This window comes from Gopherus evgoodei, unplaced genomic scaffold (assembly GCF_007399415.2).
Source record: "Gopherus evgoodei ecotype Sinaloan lineage unplaced genomic scaffold, rGopEvg1_v1.p scaffold_35_arrow_ctg1, whole genome shotgun sequence".
In the NCBI taxonomy this organism is placed as follows: domain Eukaryota; kingdom Metazoa; phylum Chordata; order Testudines; family Testudinidae; genus Gopherus; species Gopherus evgoodei.
Window position 1 is genome coordinate 5615991 of NW_022060027.1, and position 10894 is coordinate 5626884.

The following is a 10894-nucleotide window of genomic DNA, read 5'->3' on the forward strand; positions in this document are numbered from 1 at the left end:
GTCCGTGTCTCTCTTTCCTGGCACAAGTGTCTGATTGTGCAAGGCTCAGCCCCGCCCCCTGGGGGATTTCTACAGTGAGCTCACCCCCCCCCCCGTCGGCCACCCCCCCTCCGTGCCAAATAAAACTGAGTCGCAGCCGCTGGCCAGAGCAGAGACGCCCTGATCCCCCCCCAGGCGCGCACAAATCCCCCCAGCCCCGAGGATGCTCGCATTTGAATCAGCACAGTAAGTGTGTGGAGGGCAGAGTGGGGCACGGGGTGTCTCCACCCTAGGGGGCACCAGCTCCCATCCACCCCCAGGGCAGGGACTGGCTGGCTTGGGGGGGCAGGGAATGGGGCACAGGGTCTGTCTCCTCTGGGGGGCACCAGCTCCCATCCACCCCCAGGGCAGGGACTGGCTGGCTTGGGGGGGCAGGGAATGGGGCACAGGGTCTGTCTCCTCTGGGGGGCACCAGCTCCCATCCACCCCCAGGGCAGGGACTGGCTGGCTTGGGGGGGGCAGGGAATGGGACACAGGGTCTGTCTCCTCTGGGGGGCACCAGCTCCCATCCACCCCCAGGGCAGGGACTGGCTGGCTTGCGGGGGGCAGGGAATGGGACACAGGGTCTGTCTCCTCTGGGGGGCACCAGCTCCCATCCACCCCCAGGGCAGGGACTGGCTGGCTCAGGGGGGCAGGGAATGGGGCACAGGGTCTGTCCTCTCTGGGGGGCACCAGCTCCCATCCACCCCCAGGGCAGGGACTGGCTGGCTCAGAGGGGCAGGGAATGGGGCACAGGGTCTGTCCCCTCTGGGGGGCACCAGCTCCCATCCACCCCCAGGGCAGGGACTGGCTGGCTCAGAGGGGCAGCGAATGGGGCACAGGGTCTGTCCCCTCTGGGGGGCACCAGCTCCCATCCACCCCCAGGGCAGGGACTGGCTGGCTCAGAGGGGCAGCGAATGGGGCTCAGGGTCTGTCCTCTCTGGGGGGCACCAGCTCCCATCCACCCCCAGGGCAGGGACTGGCTGGCTTGGGGGGGCAGGGAATGGGGCACAGGGTCTGTCTCCTCTGGGGGGCACCAGCTCCCATCCACCCCCAGGGCAGGGACTGGCTGGCTTGGGGGGGCAGGGAATGGGGCACAGGGTCGGTCCCCTCTGGGGGGCACCAGCTCCCATCCACCCCCAGGGCAGGGACTGGCTGGCTCAGGGGGGCAGGGAATGGGGCACAGGATCTGTCCTCTCTGGGGGGCACCAGCTCCCATCCACCCCTAGGGCAGGGACTGGCTGGCTCAGGGGGACAGGGAATGGGGCCTGTCCCCTCTGGGGGGCGCCGGATCCCCTCTGGAGGGTGGGGGGACGGGTGTGATATTTGGGGGGTGGCACCTGGCCCTCACCCCGACAGGACGGAGGTGTCTGGCCGGGTGGGGGGCAGCTGCCAGGCAGGGATAGGGGGTCTAGGGGGGTGCATCCCTCCCCACAGGGCAAGTCAATGGGGCTGGCCTCTCTTCCCCCCCCCCAGTGTCCTGACCCCAAAGACAGGTCAGCCCCTCCCTGGCCTGCAGCTGAAGTGTGTGTGGGGATGAATCAGAGGAGGGAGAGTGGGGGGCACTGCTGGGGGGTGTCTATGCAGAAAGGTTTTGGGGGGGTCTTTTCCCATGTACCAAAGCGTGTGCCCCCCCAGCAGAGTGGCAGGTGCCCCTCCTTCACTCTCTCTCTCTCCCCCATGCAAATTCGGGGGGGGGGGATTTGAATATTTCCTCTCTCTGGGGAAAGTGGAACAGAGACGACTCATTTGCATGTGAAGGGGGGGCTCCACCTGCCAGCTGCCCCCCCCCCGCCAGGCTGCTGCCCCCGCCAGGCCCCTGCCCTGTCAGCAGCTGCTCTGCCCCCTGGCTGGGCTCGGGGCTGTTCCCACCTGCTGGGGGTGGGGGGAGGGCTGGGCTGGACCCCTATGGGGCTGGGGGGGAGCTGGGTTCAGTGCCACCCTCACCCCCCACTTTAACCTCTGCCTGCCCCCTGTCCCCGCAGGTTCGATGGGTCCCACTATGGCTACACGGTAAGACCCCTGCACCCCCGAATTGTCTGTCTCTGTCCCCCTCTGCCCCACAGCTCGCCCCCCCCAGCTCCCTTCACCCCTCATTTACATAAAACCCAGACACCCTCCCCCCCACTACCCCATCCCCTTAGACATCGTCTGTGGTGCAAACCCCGCCCCTCCGGACTCCTGGGTTCTGTCTGGCCTGTGGGAGAGGACAGGGGTCCAGGCAGAGGGCGTGCTGGGAGCCAGGACTTCCTGGTTCTCTCCCTGGTTCTGGGAGGGGATTGGGGGCTAGTGGTTAGAGCAGGGGGAGCTGGGAGCCAGGACTTCCTGGTTCTCTCCCTGGTTCTGGGAGGGGAGTGGGGGCGAGTGGTTAGAGCAGGGAGGAGCTGGGAGGCCAGGACTTCCTGGTTCTCTCCCTGGTCTGGGAGGGGAGTGGGGGACTTAGTGTTAGAGCACGGGGGAGCTGGGAGCCAGGACTTCCTGGTTCTCAGGTCCGTGTTCTGGTATGGGAGTGGGCTAGTGGTTGTGAGCGTGGGGGCTTGGGTAGTCAGGAACTCCTGGTTTGCTTTCCCGGCCTGGGATGGGAGTGGGGCCTAGTGGATAAGAGCAGGGGGGGATGGGGGTTCTCTCCCTGGTTCTGGGAGGGGAGTGGGGGCGAGTGGTTAGAGCAGGGGGAGCTGGGAGCCAGGACTTCCTGGTTCTCTCCCTGGTTCTGGGAGGGGAGTGGGGGCTAGTGGTTAGAGCAGGGGGAGCTGGGAGCCAGGACTCCCTGGTTCTCTCCCTGGTTCTGGGAGGGGAGTGGGGGCTAGTGGTTAGAGCGGGGGGGCTGGGAGTCAGGACTCCTGGTTCTTTCCCTGGCTCTGGGATGGGAGTGGGGCCTAGTGGATAGAGCAGGGGGGGCTGGGAGCCAGGACTCCTGGGTTCTGGGAGCGGTGTGGGGTCTAGTGGTTAGAGCAGGGGGGGCTGAGAGCCAGGACTCCTGGGTTCTCTCCCCGGCTCTGGGATGGGAGTGGGGCCTAGTGGATAGAGCAGGGGGGCTGGGAGCCAGGACTCCTGGGTTCTCTCCCCGGCTCTGGGATGGGAGTGGGGCCTAGTGGATAGAGCAAGGGGAGCTGAGAGCCAGGAGTCCTGGGTTCTGGGAGCGGTGTGGGGTCTAGTGGTTAGAGCAGGGGGGGGCTGAGAGCCAGGACTCCTGGGTTCTCTCCCTGGCTCTGGGATGGGAGTGGGGCCTAGTGGATAGAGCAAGGGGAGCTGAGAGCCAGGAGTCCTGGGTTCTGGGAGCGGTGTGGGGTCTAGTGGTTAGAGCAGGGGGGGGCTGAGAGCCAGGACTCCTGGGTTCTCTCCCCGGCTCTGGGAGGGGAGTGGGACCTAGTGGGTCGGGGTTGGGGCTGGGTGTGGGTCCTGGTACTCGGAGGGGGGGTCGGTTGCTCTCACTCTGTGCCCCCTCCCCAGTATCCCGAAGGCAGCTTGTATGACCTGGATTCCTGCAAACAGACTCCCAGCTTCCCCCACTACCTGATCGACGCCGAGGGCCCCACAGGTGAGACCCCCCCCATCTCCCACCTGCTCACCCTGCCCCTTGGGGTGCCACGGATTTCCCCCAGCGCGTCACAGCGCCCCCTGGCGGGGAGGGGGCAGGGCCTCAGGGATTCCCCCGTGACGTCACGGCTCCCCCCAGGAGGGGAGGGGAAGGGGCGGGTCCACGCATCATGCAAATTACCTGGCTCGGGGTTTTGCGTATTTCCAGCCCCGCAGGCCCCAGGGGCACAAAGGGCCTTTCTCTGGGCTTCCTGCCCCCCCGCACCCCCCACACCTGGGCGCCGGACGCCTGGGTTGTCTCTCCTGCTCTGGGAGGGGAGTGGGATCTAGTGGGTAGAGCAGGGGGGGCTGGGAGCCAGGACTCCTGGGTTCTCTCCCCAGCTCGGGGGGGGGGGGTCTAGTGGTTAGAGCAGGAGGGGCTGGAGCCAGGACTCCTGGGTTCTCTCCCCAGCTCTGGGAGGGGTGTGGGGTCTAGTGGTTAGAGTAGGAGGGGCTGGAGCCAGGACTCCTGGGTCTCTCCCCAGCTCTGGGAGGGGTGTGGGGTCTAGTGGTTAGAGTAGGAGGGGCTGGAGCCAGGACTTCTGGGTTCTCTCCCCAGCTCTGGGAGGGGTGTGGGGTCTAGTGGTTAGAGCAGGAGGGGCTGGAGCCAGGACTCCTGGGTTCTCTCCCCAGCTCTGGGAGGGGAGTGGGGTCTAGTGGTTAGAGCAGGAGGGGCTGGAGCCAGGAATCCTGGGTTCTCTCCCCAGCTCTGGGAGGGGAGTGGGGTCTAGTGGTTAGAGCAGGAGGGGCTGGAGCCAGGAATCCTGGGTTCTCTCCCTTTCTCATGCTGTCCCCCAACCCTCTTGCTTGGCAGATCCTGTTGTGAACTGGCTGGAGCTACAGGATCTTGGCTACGAGGCCTTCGATTCAGGGCAGCTGGCCCCACTGCAGAACGTCCAGGTCTCCTACACGCAGGGCCTCTACCCGCAGCTCTCGCTGGAGACCGTCTACAGCCTGGAGGGGGCGCCACCGGGGCAGAGCCACCTCCCACCGGACAACTACGGTGCCCAGGTGAGGGGCACTGCCTGGGGCAGGGGGGCTGGGAGCCAGGACTCCTGGGTTCTCTCCCTGGCTCTGGGCGAGGAATGGAGTCTAATGGTTAGAACAGGGGAGTGGGAGCCAGGACTCCTGGGTTCTCTCCCTGGCTCTGGGCGAGGAGTGGAGTCTAATGGTTAGAACAGGGGAGTGGGAGCCAGGACTCCTGGGTTCTCTCTCCGGCTGTGGGAGGGGAGTGGGGTCTAGTGATTAGAGCGGGGTTTGGGGGGGGGTGTCCTCTGGGTGGCAGATTTGTGTGCCTTATGTGACGGGCTTCATTGAACAGATCCTGGCTGGGGGAAGTGTGTGGGGGGGGGCTGGGATTGGGGGGCAGGGAAGGGGGGGCTGGGATGGGGGGCAGGGAAGGTTTTCTCTGGGCTGCCCCAGGCACGTTCCCTGTGCTGGACCCATTAACCCCTTCTCCTGCTCCCTGCAGCCCTGTGCCCCCTACGGGGCCTGCCCCCCGTCCGGTGCCCTGGCCAGCCCCCCGGTCTCCGAGGATGAGGAGTTCCCCCTGGAGAGCCCGGCCCTGGAGGTGTCCGACAGCGACTCAGACGAGAACCTCTCGGCAGAGGGGTCACCCGGCTACGAGGCGGGTAGGTGCCAGCTGGGCGGGTTCCCCGTGTGCCCAGCTCCCGGCCCGTGGGGGAATGGCCAGGGCCCTGTCACCCCCCATGTCTCACCTGGTATGCGGAGGTGACCCCCATCCTCCGCCCTCATCCTGCCCAGTACATGGAGGTACCCCCCCACCCCCCCATCCTGCCCAGTACACGGAGGTGACCCCCGCTCACCCCCCCATGTCTCACCTGGTACACGGAGGTGACCCCCATCACCCCCCCCCCACACACACACACATCCCGCCTGGTACGCGGAGGTGACTCCCATCATCCCCCCACATGCACACACACACCCCGCCCGGTACGCGGAGGTGACCCCCATCACGCACCCCCCCCAACAGACACACACCCCGCCTGGTACGCAGAGGTGACACCCATCATCCCCACACACACACACCCCGCCCGGTACACGGAGGTGACCCCCATCATCCACACACACGCACACACACACATCCCGTCCGGTACACGGAGGTGACCCCCATCATCCACACACACACACACCCCGCCCGGTACGCGCAGGTGACCCCCATCATCCCCCCCCACGCACACACACACATCCCGTCCGGTACACGGAGGTGACCCCCATCATCCCCCCACACGCACACACACACCCCGCCCGGTACGCGGAGGTGACCCCCATCACGCACCCCAACACACACACACCCCGCCTGGTACGCAGAGGTGACCCCCATCATCCTCCCCCCCCAACACACACACACCCCGCCCGGTACACGGAGGTCACCCCCATCATCCACACACACGCACACACACACATCCCGTCCGGTACACGGAGGTGACCCCCATCATCCACACACACGCACACACACACCCCGCCCGGTACACGGAGGTGACCCCCATCATCCACACACACGCACACACACACCCCGCCCGGTACGCGGAGGTGACCCCCATCATCCACACACACGCACACACACACCCCGCCCGGTACGCGGAGGTGACCCCCATCATCCCCACACACACACACACACACATCCCGTCCGGTACACGGAGGTGACCCCCATCATCCACACACACGCACACACACACATCCCGTCCGGTACACGGAGGTGACCCCCATCATCCACACACACTCACACATCCCGCCCGGTACACGGAGGTGACCCCCATCATCCACACACACACACACAAACACACACACACATCCCGTCCGGTACACGGAGGTGACCCCCATCATCCCCCCCCACACACACACCCCACCCGGTACGCAGAGGTGACCCCCATCATCCTCCCCCCCCCAACACACACACATCCCGTCCGGTACACGGAGGTGACCCCCATCATCCACACACACTCACACATCCCGCCCGGTACACAGAGGTGACCCTATTGTCCCCTCCCGGCCACGTCATCCCCGGTACATGTATGTGACCCCCGTCCCCCCTGCCCCTGCCCCACATCCTGCCTGGTATGTGGATGTGACCCCATCCTCCCCGCCCCCACCTCATCCCACCCAGCACATAAACACGACCCTGTGTCCCCCCCGCCCCCAGCACGTGGACATGACCTCATCTGCCCCCCACAGCCCGTGGGCATGTCTCTGTCCCACCTCTCCCGGCCCCTAGACATGTGTCCCCCCTCCAGCACATAAACACGACCCTGTCCCACCCCCAGCACGTGGACATGACCTCATCTGCCCCCCACAGCCCGTGGGCATGTCCCTGTCCCACCTCTCCTGGCCCCTAGACATGTGTCCCCCACCACATAGACACGAGCCCATCCCATCCCTCCTGGCCCATAGACACGTCCCGGTCCCCGAGCCCTTGGGCACATCCCCGTCCCCCTGCTCCCAGCACCTGGGCACGTCCCCGCCTCCCCCCGCTCCCCTTCCTGTGGGCACGTCCCCCCATCCCGTCCCCCTATCCTGTGGGCACGTCCCCACCCCCCCGCTCCCCATCCTGTGGGCACGTCCCCGTCCCTTCCCCCCCAGCCTGTGGGCACGTCCCCCCGCTCCCCAGCCTGTGGGCACGTCCCGGTCCCCGAGCCCTTGGGCACATCCCCGTCCCCCTGCCCCCAGCACCTGGGCATGTCCCAGACCCCCAGCCCTTGGGCACGTCCCAGTCCCCCTGCCCCCAGCACCTGGGCACGTCCCCGCCCCTCCGCCGCTCCCCTGTCCTGTGGGCACATCCCCCCATCCCGTCCCCCTATCCTGTGGGCACGTCCCCGTCCCGTCCCCCAGCCTGTGGGCACGTCCCCACCCCCCCGCTCCCCAGCCTGTGGGCACGTCCCTGTCCCGCTCCCCAGCCTGTGGGCACGTCCCTGTCCCGCTCCCCAGCCGGTGGGCACGTCCCCGTCCCGTCCCCCCGCCTGTGGGCACGTCCCCCCCGCTCCCCAGCCTGTGGGCATGTCCCCATCCCGTCCCCCCAGCCTGTAGGCACGTCCCCCCGCTCCCCAGCCTGTGGGCACGTCCCCGCCCCCCCGCTCCCCCGCCTGTGGGCACGTCCCCGCCCCCCCGCTCCCCCGCCTGTGGGCACGTCCCCGCCCCGTCCCCCTGCCTGTGGGCATGTCCCCGCCCCCCTGCTCCCCCACCTGTAGGCACGTCCCCGCCCCCCCCATCCTGTGGGCACGTCCCCGTCCCGTCCCCCAGCCTGTGGGCACGTCCCCGTCCCGTCCCCCTGCCTGTGGGCACGTCCCCCCGCTCCCCAGCCTGTGGGCACATCCCCGTCCCCTCCCCCCGCCTGTGGGCACGTCCCCGCCCCCCTGCTCCCCAGCCTGTGGGCACGTCCCCCCTGCTCCCCAGCCTGTGGGCACGTCCCCGTCCCGTCCCCCTGCCTGTGGGCACCTCCCCCCGCTCCCCAGCCTGTGGGCACGTCCCCGTCCCGTCCCTCCCGCCTGTGGGCACGTCCCCGCCCCCCCGCTCCCCAGCCTGTGGGCACGTCCCCCCGCTCCCCAGCCTGTGGGCACGTCCCCGTCCCGTCCCCCCGCCTGTGGGCACGTCCCCGCCCCCCCGTGGCCGCGGCCCCACCCCGGCCCCTCCTTGACGCCGTGGCCCCCGCAGGCTCCCGGCGGAAGCTGCGGCTCTACCAGTTCCTGCTGGACCTGCTGCGGCGCGGCGCCATGCGGGAGTGCGTGTGGTGGGTGGAGCGCGAGGCCGGCGTCTTCCAGTTCTCCTCCAAGCACAAGGAGCTGCTGGCCCATCGCTGGGGGCAGCAGAAGGGGAACCGCAAGGCCATGACCTACCAGAAGATGGCCCGGGCCCTGCGCAACTACGGCAAGACGGGCGAGATCCGCAAGGTCAAGAAGAAGTTAACCTACCAGTTCGGCCAGGCCCTGCTGGGGCAGCCGGGCACCAACGCCCCCTCGTAGGGCCCCGGGCGGCGGGACTGGACAGTGCACTGGGGGGGGGCGCTGGGAACGGACTGCCCCTCCACCCCCAAAGCCGCCCCACAGAGCTCTCCCCAGGCGCCAGGACGCCTGGGTTCCATCTCCGGCTCCGGGAGGGGAGTGGGGGCTAGTGGTTAGAGCAGGGGGGGCTGGGATCCAGGACACCTGGGTTCTCTCCCTGGCTCTGGGAGGGGAGTGGGGCCTAATGGATTAGAGTGGGGGCTGGGAGGCAGGACTCCTGGGTTGTCTCCCTGTCTCTGGCCAGAGCTCATTTTAAATTCTCTCTGCGGGGATTCGGCCCCTGGGGGGGTGAATACAGAGAGTCGGGTGTATATTTAATATTCCACACGGGCACCTCAGAGTTTGTATAAAATCAGGTCTTTTTTTTTTTTAAGCGATCGAGTCTGTATAATTTTGTAAATTCCTAATAAAATCTTGTGAAAAATAGACTTGTTCTCCTGCAATTGTATATTTAAAATTCCTAGGTGGGGAAGGGGGGGTTAGTGTGTTCGAGAAGGTGGGGGCTCGGAGCCAGGACTCCTGGGTCCTCTCCCCGGCTCTGGGAGGGGAGTGGGGTCTGGGGGACACGACCGCTGGGGCATGGCTGGGAAAGGAAAAGACGGTTGCTATTCCCTGTGGGGCTGGGCTGGGTGCATATGGGTGGCAGGATTAACAGCCTTGCTCCTGGATCCCCACAGGGAGGGTGTGGGGAAGCTCTGGGGTCCCTTCTTGCCCCTCCCAGCAGAGCCCCCAGCTCCCCAAGGAGTGAGGATCCTGCTGTGATGCTCTGCCCCCCCCCCGGGACCCTGACCTGGAGCTCCCCCCCCCCATGGCCCTAAGCTGCAGGAGACCTCCAAGGTCTGACCCCCAGCAGGGACTGACTAGTGCCCACCCCATCTCCTGTCGGTCCACAGGGGGCGGTCCAGCCCTTGGTGGACACCACCCCCCATTCCCTCCCGTACCCAGGGGGGCTCATCTGAATCCCTGGGATGGGGAAGGGACCCCTGGGCGAGTGCTGAGCCGTGGCTCGCTCTGGGGTGGAGCGTGGGGGCTGGGTATGGGGGACCCCTCGCCTGGCACTGGGATGCAGCTGGCTCTGGGGTGGGGCACAGGGGCTGAGTATGGGGGACCCCTCACCTGGCGCTGGGGTGCGGCTGGCTCTGGGGCGGGGTGCGGGGGCTGGGTGTACTGGGACCCCTTGCCCGGTGCTGGGATGCGGCTGGCTCTGGGATGGAGTGCAGGGGCTGGGTGTACGGGGACCCCTTGCCCGGTGCTGGGATGCGGCTGGCTCTGGGGTGGGGTGCGGGGGCTGGGTGTACGGGGACCCCTTGCCCGGTGCTGGGATGCGGCTGGCTCTGGGGCGGGGTGTGGGGGCTGGGTGTACGGGGACCCCTTGCCCGGTGCTGGGATGCGGCTGGCTCTGGGGTGGGGCACAGGGGCTGGGTGTATGGGGACCCTCGCCCGGTGCTGAGCCGCGGCTGGCTCTGGGGTGGGGCATGGGGGCTGGGTACACAAGGACCCCCCCTGCCCTGCGGCATGCGGCGTATCCTGGCCCCCAGCCCGGGGATTAGGCAGCAGATGGCCGAGGTGCCTTGGAATTACCAGCTCGCGGGCCTGGCCTGGGCCCTTGATCCCGGCGCTGACGGATGAAGGGACGTGGCGCTCGGCTCGGGTTTCACGGGCTTCAGCGCCTGGAGCGGGGAGGGGGGCGCCCAGGGGATGGTCGGACCCCAGCCTGCCACCCTGGGTACTGCAACCTGGGGCCGGGTGGGAGCCGGCGCCCCCCAGAGGGGACAGGCCCCTGCCCCATTCCCTGCCCCCCTGAGCCAGCCAGTCCCTGCCCTGGGGCCCAGGTGGGAGCTGGCGCCCCCCAGTGGGGACAGACCCTGGACCCCATTCCCTCCCCCCTAGCATGGTGACTTGGAGGTGGGGGTGTATCTGGCGTGTTCTAGTCCTGCCCCCCCCCCGATCACCCCACGTCCCTGCTGCCCCCAGGCTCCATCCCCCTGCCCGGCTGTTTCTCCCAAGGCCAAGCCTGGATTTAAAGCAGTTGATGGCAGGGATCAGGAATTTGGCCGGGGGCCTGGGGTCAGGTGACAGCTCCTTGGCTGCCCCCCCCATCCCAGAGGGGCCCCCCCTGCTTTAAAGGCCCCTGGCCGGGCGCTCTCTGGGGAGACGGCGTCACCCGGGCCACGCAGACAGGGCTGCAGCCATGCCTGAGCCTAAGCAAGCCGGTAAGCTGCCCGTGTGCCCCCCACAACCCACACAGCGGGGTGTTGGGGGCACTGACCCTGAATACACAGGTG

At 67.6% G+C, this 10894-nt stretch overlaps 2 protein-coding genes across 2 annotated transcripts in view; both read left to right on the forward strand.

Moving 5' to 3' along the window:
* The first annotated feature begins 141 nt into the window (after positions 1–141).
* SPIB (Spi-B transcription factor) lies at positions 142–8709 on the forward strand. The gene is made up of 6 exons (XM_030545165.1): positions 142–225; positions 2004–2031; positions 3469–3556; positions 4409–4605; positions 5066–5225; positions 8263–8709. Exons 1-6 carry the CDS (start codon positions 203–205, stop codon positions 8568–8570), a joined length of 804 nt encoding a protein of 267 aa, XP_030401025.1. The 5' UTR covers positions 142–202; the 3' UTR covers positions 8571–8709.
* A 2091-nt stretch (positions 8710–10800) lies between these two features.
* MYBPC2 (myosin binding protein C, fast type) overlaps positions 10801–10894 on the forward strand; it is a 26228-nt gene continuing 26134 nt past the window's right edge. Inside the window, exon 1 of the mRNA XM_030545027.1 lies at positions 10801–10822. Coding sequence (XP_030400887.1) covers positions 10801–10822 — 22 coding nt within the window. The remainder of the gene's footprint in view (positions 10823–10894) is intronic.

Coding starts and splice junctions, on each gene's coding strand:
- SPIB (XM_030545165.1), top strand. CDS start 203: ATGCTCGCATTTGAATCAGCACA. Junction 2,032..3,468: donor GGTCCCACTATGGCTACACG/GTAAGACCCCTG, acceptor CCCCCTCCCCAG/TATCCCGAAGGCAGCTTGTA. Junction 3,557..4,408: donor CGACGCCGAGGGCCCCACAG/GTGAGACCCCCC, acceptor CTTGCTTGGCAG/ATCCTGTTGTGAACTGGCTG.